The sequence below is a fragment of the Oryza glaberrima genome, chromosome 6, assembly GCF_000147395.1.
Source record: "Oryza glaberrima chromosome 6, OglaRS2, whole genome shotgun sequence".
In the NCBI taxonomy this organism is placed as follows: Eukaryota; Viridiplantae; Streptophyta; class Magnoliopsida; order Poales; family Poaceae; genus Oryza; species Oryza glaberrima.
In genome coordinates, this window is record NC_068331.1 from 22,030,918 (window position 1) to 22,046,886 (window position 15,969).

Below are 15,969 nucleotides of genomic sequence, written 5' to 3' on the forward strand. Positions count from 1 at the left end.
TAATATAACTCATACTCATACATAAATTTCACAAAATTTTGAACCAACTAGATTTCTTTCAATATTCAGGTAGGCAAAGAAGGAAAAAAAACACAGCGTACATATATGTGAGAGAATTCAGTCCCACAACTTCGATTTCATGAAAATACCATGCTACGAAGGAGTTTTCAAAAGTTACATACAAGTTACATGTAAGTTATAATACAATTATACTATAATTATATTTATCGTGATTGTAGTATTGTACCATAATTACATTTATCAAATTAAGAAAATTTGTCAACAAATAGATGTAACCGTGTAAGTGACTTATCCACGAAACTCACTTATAGATCAAAATAAGTCTCGAAATTTTCACCTATAAGTGAATATGTGGATTAGCCACTACACCTACTTGATTTCGGTGTCAGCTTTAATTTTATAACATCTTCGGTGCGGTATTATGCAGTAATAAGCTATTAATCCTTCCTGTCAAATAATCCGGAGTATTATTTATCCGGAGTATCTGAAAACAACATTACAAATCTATCCTGCGGTACACGTACACGTAACGCAGTAGCCAGTAGGTAGCTGCTCTAGCAGTTAGCAATGCTTGCAGCTTGACGACGACTCGACAATCTTCTGGTAATGGAGGACAGTTCTCCCAGCACGTCCCTGTAGTCTCTCAGGGATGATTCTTCAGATACTCAGGAAGCCGGTGTGTAGGGAAGTAACGATCCTCGTCACTCGGATCCATTGGTGGATCTGCAGCACATCACCGTTAAATGCCAAACCAATATTAATTATATCACAAACCAATTGTTAAATATGTGATCCGAATTTTGGGCCCACAATATATTCGGATTAGTTATCTAATAGGACTCTACTTTATAGGATTAGTTTCCTATTAGGACTCCTAGATTTCTCCTATATATATCCCTTGTAAGCCGCATAGGGAGGGTGCAATAGCCCAATGTATCCCTTGCGTTTGTATCCAATTCCTTTATAGTGATCATTGCTGGTCGGCGCCCGTGGTTTTTTCCCGTAAGGGTTTTCCACGTAAAATACGTAAAATTCGTGTCTCCTACGTAAAATTCGTGTCTCCGCTGTGCATCTATTTTCATAACAAGTGGCATCGGAGCATTGGAGATCGATCTACTAATCACACAGCCACCGGTGTGATTTTTCGGATCGGAGTATCGATCTGATTGGCCTCGTCGTCGACGCCGCCGGGGAAGGAGCAGCAGCGCACGTCGCGAAGAATCGGCCGCAGCAGCAACGCGTCGTCATCGTCGCAGAAATAAATTCGGTGAGATTGAATCACCGGTGAAGCAAACCCGAAGCGGTGTCGACCAGATCGATTTAAGCAGGCGCTCCAACACATCGATCTGAATCACGTCCATCAAGCAACGCAGGAGAAAATCAGAAGCAGCACCAGGGTTGAAGCCATTGATCTATTCCGCACGCATCTCGAGGAAGGAGAAAAGTCCAAGCCTTCAGCAGCCTTCCTAGTTCTGTTCATGTGAATTAAATTTCACGTTGGAATTGTTACGTGCACACACCCTTCGCACCAGGGATTTAAGCCTTACATTGTTTTGGTTCTGTTCAAGGGAACACAAATTCACGTTCCAAATTGCTATATTCACAAGCCAGTCTACCAGGAGGTTCTGCACGGAGATCAACTTCGTTTTATGCACCTAGAGTGTTTCGCATTTCTGCTAGGGTTTGACAAATTGTACCAGCAGATTCAGGATTTTATTCCCAAGGTGAGTTTGAAGTTTGATCTACTGCTTCTGGATTGAGATGTAATATTCTCATTATGGCAAGTGAAGTTTCATTATGGCAAGTGAAGTTTTGTAGCGGGGTATTTACCTAGGAGGAGAAGTATGCTGAAAAAAAAGAGAAGCACATTCAAGTCGTCGAGAGGGAGCCTCACTCCTGTCTAGATCACAAGGTGATCAAATTGTCCGGTGAATTTTGTTACCATTTTACCCAACATACCAGGAGGTTATCAGGGGATCTAAGTACTTCGTTTTGTGCACAAGAATTTTTCGCGTTTCTGTTTGGATTCTAGAAATTAATGCCAGCAGATTCAGGATTTTATTCCCATGGCGAGTTTGAAGTTTGTGCATCAGTTTCGTGTCTCTGCTGGGTTCCACAATGTCATACTAGCAGATTCAGGATTTGTTCCCAATGGCGAGTTTGAAGTATGGTCTACCTCTTCTGGATTAAGGGTGTTATGGATTATAGTCCAAGTGACTATTTAGCGCACATTGATTTTATCATCATGAGGTTGTTTGGAGATTGAAGATTTTTTATGCTACAAGGGAAATTCGTATCAAGGTGGAGATTGTTAAATATGTGATCCGAATTTTAGGCCCACAATATATTCGGATTAGTTATCTAATAGGACTCTACTTTATAGGATTAGTTTCCTATTAGGACTCCTAGATTTCTCCTATATATATCCCTTGTAAGCTGCACAGGGAGGGTGCGATAGCACAATGTATCCCTTGCGTTTGTATCCAATTCCTTTATAGTGATCATTGCGGTCGGCGCCTGTGGTTTTTTTCCCGTAAGAGTTTTCCACGTAAAATTCGTGTCTCCATTGTGCATCTATTTTCATAACAAGTAAACACCAAGAGAATCATGAATATGTGTATACAGAGAGAAAAATATGGAAGCAATTTTTGTGTGGGGCAGTAGCTTAGCTTTACCTGGAGCGGCTGCTGGACATTTAGCAGCAGGAGGATTGGCGACCGGAGCAGCTGGAAGGTCGCCGCCTGGAACGGCCACCGGTGCAGCTGGAGGATCGCCGGCTGAAGAGGACGCCGGAAAGGCGGAGGCGGCGGAGCTGCCGGCGAATGCCATTCGTTGTAGCTAGTCCGGCAAGGCACAAGGCTGTTCAGTTCAGCTACCCAGTGTCTCCAGAATATATAGCCATTTGTAAAGGTTATTTCTTTGTTGGTTAGACAGATAGATCATCATATATTCCCTGGGAACTCAAGAAGAATCACATCTATCGATATTTCTCTTGAGGAATAAGGTGTGCATTCACACGACACCAGTATTCGAGAATCGTAGTGGTGGTTCGTTTTTCTTTTTCTTTAGGGGGCTAGCAGATATAGGAAGGTAAGTGGTGGCAACCTGAAGAGTCAAAAAACTTGGGCATCAGCTTGTAGTTTCAGAATAACTAAATGGAGGATTGTGAGTGCCAAAAGGCCTACCAAGAACGACCAGTCTAGTAATTCCATTGCATGTCACATTTCACTTTCCAGTTTTCCAGACCCTTTCCAAGCAACTCAATTACAAGGTGCTTTGCTGACAGTGTTGGATAGAGGTTTTCTGTTTTGAACAAACACCAGGTAGCAAATCTGGTTGTGCATCTTCCTTGTTCCTGTGTGATTCTTTTTTTTAATTAGGCCTCCTTTGAAGAGGAATTCACAGGAGTTAAACTACACCGTACGGTTGTGATCTTAATCTGGTTTCATTTATGGAGTGGAGAGTTTACAGTAGGACGTAGTAGGATCGGAGTTCCCAGCCGGATCCCTTCTCGGGCCTGTTCCGAAGACATTTTGTATGCTACATATATAGCTTTATAAGAAATTTATATTTCCACTCTTCGCGATAAAAACCAAGCCGAATGATAAAAAGTGACAAAATTGGCTACATGCTTTATAATTAAGCATAGGAGTAAATTTCACAAAACTACAGGTTTTTGACCAAATTATCACAAAACTACAGATTTAAGGAGTTATATCACAAAACTACACATTTAGCACCAAATTTATCACAAAACTACAGATTTTAGGTTAAGTATCACAAAAATACATATTTAATATTGAACTTATCACAAAACTACAACTTTTAGAGTTTAAATCCCTAGCACTATTGTTATGGTGGAGCTATAAACATTATTACTTTGTGATTAAATTGGTTCTAAACATGTAGTTTTATTATAATTTAGTTACTAATCATGTAGTTTTGTGACACTTCATCTTAAATGTATAGTTTTGTGATAAATTTGGTGCTAAATGTGTAGTTTTGTGATAGTTTGGTCATAATATCTGTAGTTTTGTGAAATTTACTCTTAAGCAGAGACTGAAACAAATTAATATGAGAAAGCTACAAGAGGGATCGATCGATGGATCTTGTATGTAGTACATGGATAGAAACCTAACAAATCATTCTTGCCTCCTTGCTTGCCGGTGAAGATCGAATGGGCGTTTACAATCAAGAAATTGGTGGAGGCCAGTGTGTATATGTTCCACTTCCACAGATGGTAGTTAAGGTAAATCCATGTTTAGAGCTTGGAGCGATCACCTTGCAGAGCAACTAGAAGCCAGATTAAGAAGAATTAATCGGTTACACATGAACGGAAACAGACAATTAAACATATTGTGGCACATGCAAACGTGCGTTACCTCGACAAGGAGAAGGAGAAGGGTTTCCAGGATCAGGAGTTGGGTCATTTGTAGGCGTTGGATCAACCGACGACCGTGTACCTGGCAGCCACACAAGAGCACGTGAGTGAAAAATAATGGTGTGTTGAACACACATTGTACGCACTGGCACAGGCGCACGTAGGCAGGCATGGCATTACCTCGTCGAGGAGGATGAGGAGGAGGAGGAGGAGGCGTTTTGTGTTGTTCACCTGAGTCAACAGGGCCATGTCGGCTTCCGTTGTTATCCAGCGGCGCAACTGGCAGCAAAAAAGCAGAAACAATCATGCAGATCAGTAGGTATTAGCAGCATAAATCGCAGTGACGACGCTTGACAGTACTGGCTTTGCACAGCACAGGCAAGCTAGTAATTAACATTACCTGAAGGAGACTTGGACTCGCTGCTGGGTGATAGGGGACAGACCACGGCACGGATCGTCAGTTCTATACTGAACCCTGGAGCAGCTGGAGGAGGAGGAGGAGGAGCAGCAGGGTCTGGGTCACCCACTGCTGTCGGAGGCTTCATGGGCGGAGGGTCGCCGTCGCCGCCAACAGCGGCCGGCGGCCGAGTGGCGCTAACTACGACGGGTGCCATCCTAATCCTACTCCTTTCTCTGCCTCTCTCTGTTTTTTTTTTTTTGCCTGTGGCTGGATGTACTGTACTAGAGCACAAGAGAGATCGATGACTTATCATCAGTCGCTTCTATAGCTATATTTATACATACACGCAGATTCCCCATGGCAACTCACACCATGGATCCATGTGAGGAAAGACTAGACGAGTGGCATGCGTTTACACCAGGAAAATGGTTGGCGCATGTATACATACATAGGGTGTGTTTAGTTCCACGCTAAAATTAGAAGTTTGACTAAAATTGAAAGTTTGAAGAAAAAAGTTAGAAGTTTATGTGTGTAGAAAAGTTTTGATGTAATGAAAAAGTTGAAAGTTTGAAGAAAAAATTAGGCACTAAACCCGGCCATAGACTTGAGTTTCAAAGTCGAGAAAAGAAAAGAAATGGTCAGCGGTGGTTTGCCAGGGCGATAGTGCTATTTGGTTAGGCACTGTTTAGTTCCCAAACAAAAATTTTTCATCCTGTCATATCGAATGTTTGGACACATACATAAAGTATTAAATATAGAAAAATAATAATTACACAGATTGCATGTAAATTACGAGACAAATTTTTTAAGCCTAATTGCTCCATCATTTGATAATATGGTGATGCAGTAAATATTTGCTAATAACAGATTAATTAAGCTTAATAAATTCGTCTCGTAATTTACAGACGGAGTCTGTAATTTATTTTGTTATTAATCTATGTTTAATACTTTAAATATGTATCCGTATATCCGATGTGACGCGCTAAAACCTTTCGTCTCACGAACTAAACAGGGCGTTAGTTGAAAACGTAAAGTTCTTTTGCTTGTACGGCAGCCTAAAATTAACTCAAATTTTCAGATTTCACAGCGTCAACCGACTGTTATATATGTCAAGTTTCACAAAATTACATGCACCGACTACTCGAATAATCACGAGCATGCATGTGTGTAGTTCATACACTACTACATAAGTGATTTTTTGCATACTGCCAAAAGTGATTTTGATTTTTTGCATACTGCCAAAAGTGATTTTCGCGTACATATGCTCATGTGATCTGCATGCGGGAGCTAATGTGATCCGCACGAAAAATAAAAATCCGAAAAAAAGAATTGAAAAAAAGAAGCAAAACGCTCGCCGTCGCGCACCCACCCGCTGCCACCGGGCTCCTCCAGTTGTTGCCATCGGATCCTAGCGGCACCTGTCCGCCCGTCGCGCATCCACTGCTGCCATGCTTCCCCCGCTATCGTGCTCCTCCCGTCGCCGCTCCCGTGCTCCACCTGCCACCAACATCAGATCTGCGTGGATCCGAGCAGGGGATGGCCGTTGCCGCCGGATTTGGCCGGGGGAGGGCCGCCCCTACCGCCACCGGTCTCCTCTCGCTGCTGTAGCCAGATCATAGCGGAGCCCGTCCGCCCGTCGCACGTCCACCGCCGCCATGCTTGCCCCGCCGTCATGCTCCTCCTGTCACCGCCCCTATGCTCCTCCTGCCACCGGTGCCAGATTTGCATGGATCTGGGCAGGGGACGGCCGCTGTTGCTAGATCTAGCTGGGGGAGGGCCACCCTTGCCGCTGTTGCCCCTCGCCACCATCGACGCGCGTGGGAGGGTCAGTCGGCCATTGCCGCCAACCAATTGCTGTCCACCATCCCACGCCTGAGAGAAAAGAGAGAGAGAGAGGAGAGGAAGAAGAGAGGAATATGTGGAGAAGAGGAGGTGAGAGAGAGGAGATAAGGATGAGTTGAAAAAAATTGAATTGTTAAGAGGAAAACATGATATAACACTTCTAGGTGGACCTTTAGAAGGCCCGTCTACGAAAATATATTTTCCCGTGCGGTCACGTAAGAGGGCCGGTTGGAAAAATAGCTCTGCTTTCCCATGCAGTCGCTTAAGAGAGCCGTTTGAGAAAATAGATTTTTGCGTGCAGGCCTCTTAAGTAGTTGTATGTGAAAATAAGGGTCGACTTTTATAGACGCGGACACTAATGACCCACCTGCCATCTATTGAGGTGCGCGTCCAGAAAAATCATTTCTCTAGTTGTGTATCTTTATTCCACTACATCATTTGCATTTTGCAAATGCATCGTACTCGTTGCACGCTAGCTTGATGATAAAACGTATTCCCTCCAGTTTATATTATTTTATATTATAAGTAGTTTTGATTTTTTTTAAGTTAAACTTTTATAAAAATTTATGAATAAATATGGCAACATTTTCATCACAAAACTAACATATATATATTATCAAAATATATTCAATATTAAATGTTATACTTAATGAAACTAAATTAGTGTTATAGATATTGCTAATTTTTTCTAGAAATTCGATAAAATCTAAAAAAATGAATAAAAAGTCAAATGAAACGGTTAGAATAAATTGGGCAGCAATACATGACTGCCTGCAGATCAGACCACTCAATTTTTAACGCTAATTATTTTATTTGTGGTTTAGATACCAGTGCCAGTTCCGCACACTCATATAGCTACTTGACCCAGCTAATCACGTCCGCGGATTCATTGCTCGGATGAAGGCGTGCGTTCATATTTGGTTTACTAGCAGGAGGTCAAGTTCTTAATTATCTTCCTGCGTTGGTCAAAACAACTCAAGGCATGCATTCTTACTGATGTACTTGAGTTTGAGAGGATGGGAAAGAAGGTTGATAATATACACACAGAACAAGATAAATCATTAAGACATAATTAATTAAATATTAATTATTTTAAACATGATAAATGAATTCATATGATTTTTTAAGTAAACTTTTTATTAAAAATATACCATTTACTAATTCAAAAAACGTACGCATAAGAAAAAGGACTCTTTCTCCTTTCTATCGCTCAAAGTCTGTACTGAAGTGCAAAGTTGAGCAGAAAGGTAACTTCAGAATAATGAAACTCATATCGTGAGAATCAGAGAATTCCTCTTTTGTCTATGACCAGCAAAGTGGTTGTCTGGTTGAACAATTCAATTTACGTCTTCTCTTCTATCGTATGGAAGACGGACGATGTACAGGCAATACATATCGTTATGCACACACATCACATGTGTACACACCCACGAGTGTGTAAGCTGAGGCTAGCGGCAAAGTCCCTAACCTTAGCAAATTCCCATTGAAATTAAGCACAGTTATACTTCATCTGCCCCAAATAGAACAATGTAGGATTAAATGGGAGATCATGATAACAAATCACCTAGGATAACAAATTTAAACATATCCATGTCTAAATTTAATTCTAGATTGGTTTGTTTTGAGACGAGAGAGTATATGTGTCTAATATTAGGCGCCCGGATTTAAATCCTGGTGATTGGATTCATACAAGATTCCACCTTTACACCTCCTATGCTTGCATCAATTTCTAGCTACATAATGTCCAAAAATTATTCGACCAAAATTATAGTTTAGTTTAAAATAATATATTTGTCTGTTTCCATTTTATAGAACATTACTTTATTAATACTAGTGCTATAAGACAAACGCGAATATACAATAAGGAATAATATAGAAGTAATTGCTATACCCCCTCTGGCCTCAATCCCAGAAAAAAAAACCAACACATGATGATTGACGAATCTAGATAAATTGTTCAAATTCATCCCCAGAAATTGATTGTTCTTACGACGGTCGATACGGTTCCTAAGAGATAAAATCATCTGACATATAGTCTGACTTCTTCCATCGGTCGCATATATATGTAGCAAACTAACAACTATTATTTTGCAATACTATTCTTTTGCAATAGAAAATATCAGTTAGAACACACCGCAGGTCCACAACCGTTAACAACCGGTTGCAAGGTTACTTGCCAACTATTTTTGAACAAAACCTCCAAGTAATTTACGTACTACGGAAATAAATACTGGTAAGTACCAATAGTCAATGGGTTGAATGAAAGCCACCAGGACAGAATTACAAAAGCGTGTATTCATGGACTGACTAGATGTCTGGTGCCATAGAGAGTATTTATGTATCACGGTACTGCAATTGCAAAGCAAATAAGCTGTGATCTCCCATGCATAGAAGCTGACCACAAAGCCGCAGCAATGGCTTATTTGGGAGTGTTGTCTTCGGGCCTTGTTTGGCTTTGCCTATCCACTATCTTTCTAAGTCTACCATTAGCCATCAGCGATGAACATGAAGATGATCGTCAAGCTCTCCTTTGCTTCAAGTCCCAGCTCTCAGGTCCAACCGGAGTACTAGCCACATGGAGCAATGCGTCCCAGGAATTCTGCAATTGGCATGGTGTCAGTTGCAGCACACGATCTCCACGTCGTGTCACTGCAATAGACTTAGCATCAGAAGGCTTCTCTGGCTCCATATCACCTTGCATTGCCAATCTCACCACTCTTACAAGGTTGCAACTATCAGACAATAGCTTGTACGGCAGTATACCGTCTGAGATCGGCCAACTCGGCCAACTGAACAACCTCAACCTCAGCATGAACTCTCTAGAAGGTAACATCCCTTCTGAACTTTCTTCATGTTCCAAACTTGAAATCCTAGATTTGTCGAACAATTCCATCCAAGGTGAAATCCCAGCTAGCCTAAGTCGATGCAATCATCTTAAATATGTTGACCTCAGCAAGAACAAGCTCCATGGAAGGATTCCTTCTGGTTTTGGGGAGCTTCCTCGGTTAGAAGTAATTGTTCTAACTACCAACAGGCTCACCGGTGACATACCAGCATCTTTAGGATGCAGCCTTTCGCTCACATATGTTAATCTCGAGAGCAATGCTCTCACAGGGATCATCCCAGAGTCCATAGGGAATAGTTCTTCCCTTGAAGTACTTGTCCTCACGAGCAATAATCTTACTGGAGAAATCCCAAAGCCTTTGTTCAACTCCTCATCTCTTACTGCTATTTACCTTGATGAGAATAGCTTTGTTGGTTCTATACCACCTGTTACAGCCACCTCTCCCCCTTTACAGTATCTTTATTTAGGGGGTAACAAGCTATCAGGAACAATACCTTCCTCATTAGGAAATATTTCATCCCTACTTGATCTAAGTCTTACAGAGAACAATTTAATAGGGAGCATCCCAGATAGTTTAGGCCATATTCCAACATTACGTTTGCTGAGCTTGGATACAAATAACTTAACTGGGCATGTTCCATCATCTATCTTCAACTTGTCATCCCTGAAAATTCTATCCATGGTAAACAACTCACTCACTGGGGAATTACCATCATACTTAGGTTACACACTCCCAAATATTGAAGCATTAGCTCTGTCCAATAATAGGTTCAAAGGCTCAATCCCACCTACTCTTCTGAATGCTTCCCACCTGAGCTCGCTTTATTTACGCAACAATAGCCTTACTGGGCTCATTCCCTTCTTCGGATCATTGCCAAATATGGAGAAACTTATGCTGTCATACAACAAGCTAGAAGCAGATGACTGGAGCTTTATGTCTTCACTATCGAATTGCTCCAAATTGACTAAACTATTGATAGACAGAAACAATCTCAAAGGTAAACTGCCTCACTCCATTGGCAATCTTTCCAGTAGTCTCAAGTGGTTGTGGATAAGAGATAACAAAATTTCTGGGCATATACCACCCGAGATAGGCAATCTAAAGGGATTGGAAATGTTGTACATGGATTACAATATTTTGACAGGTAACATACCCCCAGAAATTGGAAATTTGAACAACTTGGTCGTTCTAGCCATGGCCCAAAACAACCTGTCAGGACAAATCCCTGATACAATTGGCAACCTTGTTAAGCTAACTGACCTGAAGTTGGACAGGAATAACTTTAGTGGAGGCATACCTACGACTCTAGAGTATTGTACTCAACTGGAAATACTCAACCTTGCCCACAACTCACTAGATGGAAAACTACCAAATCAGATCTTCAAACTTGCTACACTTTCCCAAGAGTTGGACCTGTCACACAATTATTTGTTTGGAGGAATACCAGAGGAAGTTGGAAATCTCATTAATCTGAAAAAACTCAGCATCTCAAACAACAGGATGTCTGGCAACATCCCGTCCACTATGGGCCATTGTGTTGTTCTGGAGTCTCTTGAGATGCAAAGCAACTTATTTACAGGAAGCATACCAAAATCTTTTGTGAACTTGGCAGGCATCCAAAAGATGGATATTTCACGGAACAACTTGTCCGGAAAAATACCAGATTTTCTTGCAAACTTCAGTTTACTATATGATCTGAATTTGTCATTCAACAATTTTGAAGGAGAAGTTCCAGCAGGTGGTATTTTTCGTAATGCTAGTGTGGTATCAATAGAAGGGAATAATGGCTTGTGTGCAAGAACCTCAGTAGAAGGTATACCTCTTTGCTCAGTACAGGCTCACAAGAATAGAAGGCACAAGTCTCTGGTTCTAGTCCTAGTGATAGTAATACCAATTATTTCTATTGCCATCATTTCCTTAGTCTTTGCTGTATTTCTTTGGAGGAAGAGAATACAGGTGAAGACAAATTTTCCACAATATAATGAGCACAGGTTGAAGAATATAACATACGAAGACATTGTCAAGGCAACAAATAAGTTTTCTTCAGATAACTTAATTGGCTCAGGATCATTTGCAATGGTTTATAAGGGTTATCTGGAGCTTCAGGAAGACGAAGTTGCCATCAAGGTTTTTAACCTTGGTACATATGGAGCACATAAAAGCTTCATTGCAGAGTGTGAAACACTAAGAAATGTCCGCCATCGAAATCTTGTGAAAATCATTACTTTATGTTCTTCAGTGGATTCCACTGGGGCAGACTTCAAGGCCCTAGTGTTCCAATACATGCGAAATGGGAACCTAGACACATGGCTACACCCAAAGGCCCATGAACTCAGTCAAAGAAAGGCTCTAACTATTAGCCAAAGAGTTAATATAACCTTGGATGTGGCGTTTGCTTTAGATTATCTTCATAACCAGTGTGCAACTCCACTAATACATAGTGACTTGAAGCCAAGCAATGTTCTGTTGGATCTTAACATGGTTGCATATGTCAGCGACTTTGGCCTAGCAAAATTTGTATACAGTGGATTGACTGCACATGAAGATACCTCTACAAGTTTGGCTTGCCTAAAAGGATCAATTGGATACATTCCGCCAGGTAGATAAGCTTACTTCTAAACTTTTGGCTCAATTTGTTCTTTATGTACTTGGGCAAAACTTTAAAATAGTACCTAGCTTATAGTTTTATAACATCGTTAAATCTAATGCAGAGTACGGCATGAGCAAAGATATCTCAACCAAGGGTGATGTGTACAGTTTTGGAATACTCTTGTTAGAAATTATAACCGGGCGCAGCCCAACTGACGGAAAATTTAATGGCAGCACAACCCTGCATGACTTTGTTGCAAGAGCATTTCCCAATAATATCTACCAGGTAGTTGATCCAACAATGCTACATGTTGACCTCGATGCAACCAACCTGATGGATAATTGTATCATTCCATTTGTCAAAATAGGGCTATCTTGTTCTATGTCACTGCCCAAAGACCGGCCAGAAATGGTACAAGTTGCTAGCATGATTCTTGAAATCAAGCATGCAACCTCAAACAGCCATGATAGATTAAGCTAATACTATTTGGTAGGTTCTGTTTCATATAGAGAAGAGTATACCAATATAACATCCTGTGGATATTTCTTTATGAATGCAGTATGGTTAGTGACATGTTTAGAACCTTGAGTGGGCATACCTACCTCTCTCTCTCTCGCATCATTCCGTTGGTCAAAAACTTATAATAGGTCTCTGCTGCTCCATGGCATCTCCTAAGGACCGATTGGAAATGGGACAAGTTTCTGCCAAAATCCAAAGCATCAGCAAGATCTGTAGTGTTCTATTTTACTGAAAATGGTTCTGCTGAGCTACCTTTTCCATTTGCATTTGCACTTTTTATGGTTATTCTTGTACATCTATTAAAACTTTAGGTAGCGCTCCAGCCAAGTTCTTAATCAAAAACTAAAAAAGTTGAGTATTTCCATGAGCATCAAGCAAATGGTAAGACCTCAACCGATTTGCACAACTACTCTCGGATCAAGTCCAATTTGGTATTTGCAGAAGCTTAGTTTTGGGTCAGATTGCAAAACCTCGGGCATTAACAAAATTAGCCCAATGGAAGGTAAATAAGATTGGAGACGGAGGCATTCAGATCAATCTCACACCGGGTAAATCGCACAAAATTAGATGATAGATCAAGCAGATAGACATTCATAGGATAGGATAGGAGCGCACCTCCTAGCTGCCGCGCCGCTCCATCTCGAGCGCGGCCGCCACATGGGCCTCGCCGTCGCTGGCTCGTCCCCGCCGGCCCACTACACCAGCCGCCAGGTGTCCTCACCGGCGCTCGCCCCAGCAGACCAAGCATTGGTCGCCGCAGAAAGAAGCACCGGCGACGAGCGTGCGCGCCACTGCTGATGCCAGCCCCCGGTGAGGGGATGGCCTGCTGCCGCCGCTCCGTGCTCGCCGAGGCGCCGCCATCGCCGGCTGCCGCTCTCGCTGGCTGACGTCCTCAGTCGGCTCTATCCGGGCTTGCGTGCGGTGGGCTCTAGTGGTTGAGCCCATATATCGTGGACCACTCTAGGCCCACTAAGCTGTGCGGCAGTGGAGGCCCGGTATGGAATAAGTTCACTTAGGGTGTGTGTGCTTCACGGTCATGCATGGATTGGATATGGCCATCCATACCAATTTTCTGTTTGTCTTATTTGGTTAGAGGGATATAGCATGGATGAGAAAAACCAAAGTTAGTGTGACCCATTTATCATATATATTTTTTTATCAAAATATAATTATCTGAGATCTTATTTTAAAGATTTAATTGTAACAAATATAATGGTGTAATTAAATCATAAATTAGATAAACGGTTTAGGATAAAAATTCATTTGAAGCTTGCTTAACATAAAATCAAACTAACCACGGCCAATCAGAGTTGGACACATCACCCAGACTAAAACTAGACGGCTTCATCTACCCGAATCGACCGGATGCACTCATCCAACATATCAAGGGAATATTCCCTATTCTGGGCCGCCCCTTCCACCCTGCCCTCCAACCAAACACCACAAAAAATCGGGTGGCCATCTCCCATCCAGGCTCATCCACCCAACCAAATACACCCTTAGTGACTCTCAAAAGTGATCGAAATCTAATCCGTGACCCTAAACTACAAAACTGGATATCTCGACCCCCAAACTCTTAAAACCGGTGCAATTTGACTCCCTTGACGGTTTTGCTGACGTGGCGCCTACGTGGCGGTATTGACCGGGTCTCCTTTACACGTGGCGTTTAGGTGGCATTTAGAATTAAAAATATGTGTGGGACCCATTTGTCATTGACACAAAAAAGAAATTGTGGAACCCATGTGTCCCTTCTCTCTCCCCTCCCTCCAGTTCCTTCTCCTCGCCGCTCCTTCTCTCCTACGGCGGCGGCGGCGGGTGGAGACGACGGCAAGCGGTGCAGGCGCGGGAGTGGCGCAACGGCCTGTGAGCAACAGGAGATGGCGGACGGCGACAGCGGGAGGCATGAGAGAGAGAGAGAGGAGTGTCTAGCCGCTCCATCTCATCGTCCCACACTTGTCGTCGTTGTGGAGAAGAAGAACACAAGGGGCCAGCCAGGGGAGGATGGCCCGAAGGGGGAAAAGGAATGGGTGAGAGAGAAAGAGATTAGGGGGAGAGCGAGGGAGGAGGAAGAAGGGGAGAGTGGACGACATGTGGAGCCCACTTATTGACCCAGACGGTTAGACTAGATCAACCACTCACGCCACCAAAAACCATCAATGAAGTTATTTTGTATCTGTTTTAATAGTTGGGTTCAAAATATCTGGTATTGCGGTTTACGAACTAGATTAGACATATATTTGGGAGACTCAACGTGGACTTATTCCAATCAGCGGCTGATCGCGCGTGGCCTGATCCACGCGGTCAGTTGGCCCATATGGTTTTAGCCTTTACCCTTTTTGGTATTTTTTCCATGGGCCGATGGCTTCTCTTTTTTAAGCGGGCTGACCCAATGCATTTATACAGGCCAATTGGACCTTTTTCCTTTTTTAGCAGGTGTTTTTTTAATTTTAGCCCATGTAATTTATATGTATGCGCATATGGGTTGGCGCGCGGGCAGCCGCACAGCGCTGGCTGATGGACAATGAACCATGTAGATGTTATATTTTGGCAGCCTTTCTGCTGTGCTTTATTGATACTAGACTGTTGTCTACAATTGCACAGACTCTGTTCTTTTCCTAGCAGAAACCAGGCTAATGCCTGGAATTTATTCTCTGGTCACAGTATCCGGAGTATCTGAAAACAACATTACAAATCTATCCTGCGGTACACGTACACGTAACGCAGTAGCCAGTAGGTAGGTAGCTGCTCTAGCAGTTAGCAATGCTTGCAGCTTGACGACGACTCGACAATTTCTGGTAATGGAGGACGGTTCTCCCAGCACGTCCCTGTAGTCTCTCAGGGATGATTCTTCAGATACTCAGGAAGCCGGTGTGTAGGGAAGTAACGACCCTCGTCACTCGGATCCATCGGCGGATCTGCAGCACATCACCATTAAGTGCCAAACCAATATTAATCATATCACAAATCAATAACAAAAACAACCACGAAAATCATGAATATGTATATACATAGAGAAAATATGGAAGCAATTTTTGTGTGGGGCAGTAGTTAGCTTACGTGGAGCGGCTGCTGGACACTTTGCAGCAGGAGGATTGACGACCGGAGCAGCTGTAAGGTCGCCGCCTGGAACGGCCACCGGTGCAGCTGCAGGATCGCCGGCTGAAGCAGACGCCGGAAAGGCGGAGGCGGCGGAACTGCTGGCGAATGCCATTCGTTGTAGCCAGTCCGGCACGGCACAAGGCTGTTCAGCTACCCAGTGTTCCCAGAATATATAGCCATTTGTAAAGGTTATTTCTTTCTTGGTTAGACAGATAGATCATCATATATTCCCTGGGAACTCAAGAAGAATCACATATCTATCGATATTTCT

At 42.6% G+C, this 15,969-nt stretch overlaps 2 protein-coding genes across 3 annotated transcripts; one reads left to right on the forward strand and one right to left on the reverse strand.

Moving 5' to 3' along the window:
• Nucleotides 1–3,560: 3,560 nt before the first annotated feature.
• LOC127777506 (uncharacterized) lies at nucleotides 3,561–5,596 on the reverse strand. 2 transcript variants are annotated; one of them, XM_052304111.1, is made up of 4 exons: nucleotides 4,803–5,596; nucleotides 4,634–4,681; nucleotides 4,404–4,484; nucleotides 3,561–4,314 (listed from the first exon to the last, which is right to left on the reverse strand). In XM_052304111.1, the coding sequence occupies exons 1-4, from the start codon at nucleotides 5,113–5,115 to the stop codon at nucleotides 4,283–4,285; spliced, it is 474 nt and encodes a 157-aa protein (XP_052160071.1). In that variant the 5' UTR covers nucleotides 5,116–5,596; the 3' UTR covers nucleotides 3,561–4,282. The 2 variants fall into 2 exon arrangements, with proteins under 2 accessions (XP_052160071.1, XP_052160070.1); XM_052304110.1 differs by having other exon boundaries at nucleotides 3,573–4,314; nucleotides 4,583–4,681; nucleotides 4,803–5,588.
• A 3,462-nt stretch (nucleotides 5,597–9,058) lies between these two features.
• Nucleotides 9,059–12,704, forward strand: LOC127777504 (receptor kinase-like protein Xa21). Its single transcript, XM_052304108.1, has 2 exons — nucleotides 9,059–12,089; nucleotides 12,202–12,704. The coding sequence occupies exons 1-2, from the start codon at nucleotides 9,059–9,061 to the stop codon at nucleotides 12,558–12,560; spliced, it is 3,390 nt and encodes a 1,129-aa protein (XP_052160068.1). The 3' UTR covers nucleotides 12,561–12,704.
• The last annotated feature ends 3,265 nt before the right edge of the window (nucleotides 12,705–15,969 follow it).

Bases quoted from the DNA above. Each gene is read 5' to 3' on its own strand.
- LOC127777506 (XM_052304110.1), bottom strand. From the start codon at position 5,115: ATGATAAGTCATCGATCTCTCTTGTGCTCTAGTACAGTACATCCAGCC. The intron at 4,682-4,802 runs GTAATGTTAATT...TTTTGCTGCCAG, and splicing joins CGAGTCCAAGTCTCCTTCAG to TTGCGCCGCTGGATAACAAC. The intron at 4,315-4,403 runs GTAACGCACGTT...TCTGGCTTCTAG, and splicing joins TTCTCCTTCTCCTTGTCGAG to TTGCTCTGCAAGGTGATCGC.
- LOC127777504 (XM_052304108.1), top strand. From the start codon at position 9,059: ATGGCTTATTTGGGAGTGTTGTCTTCGGGCCTTGTTTGGCTTTGCCTA. The intron at 12,090-12,201 runs GTAGATAAGCTT...AATCTAATGCAG, and splicing joins AATTGGATACATTCCGCCAG to AGTACGGCATGAGCAAAGAT.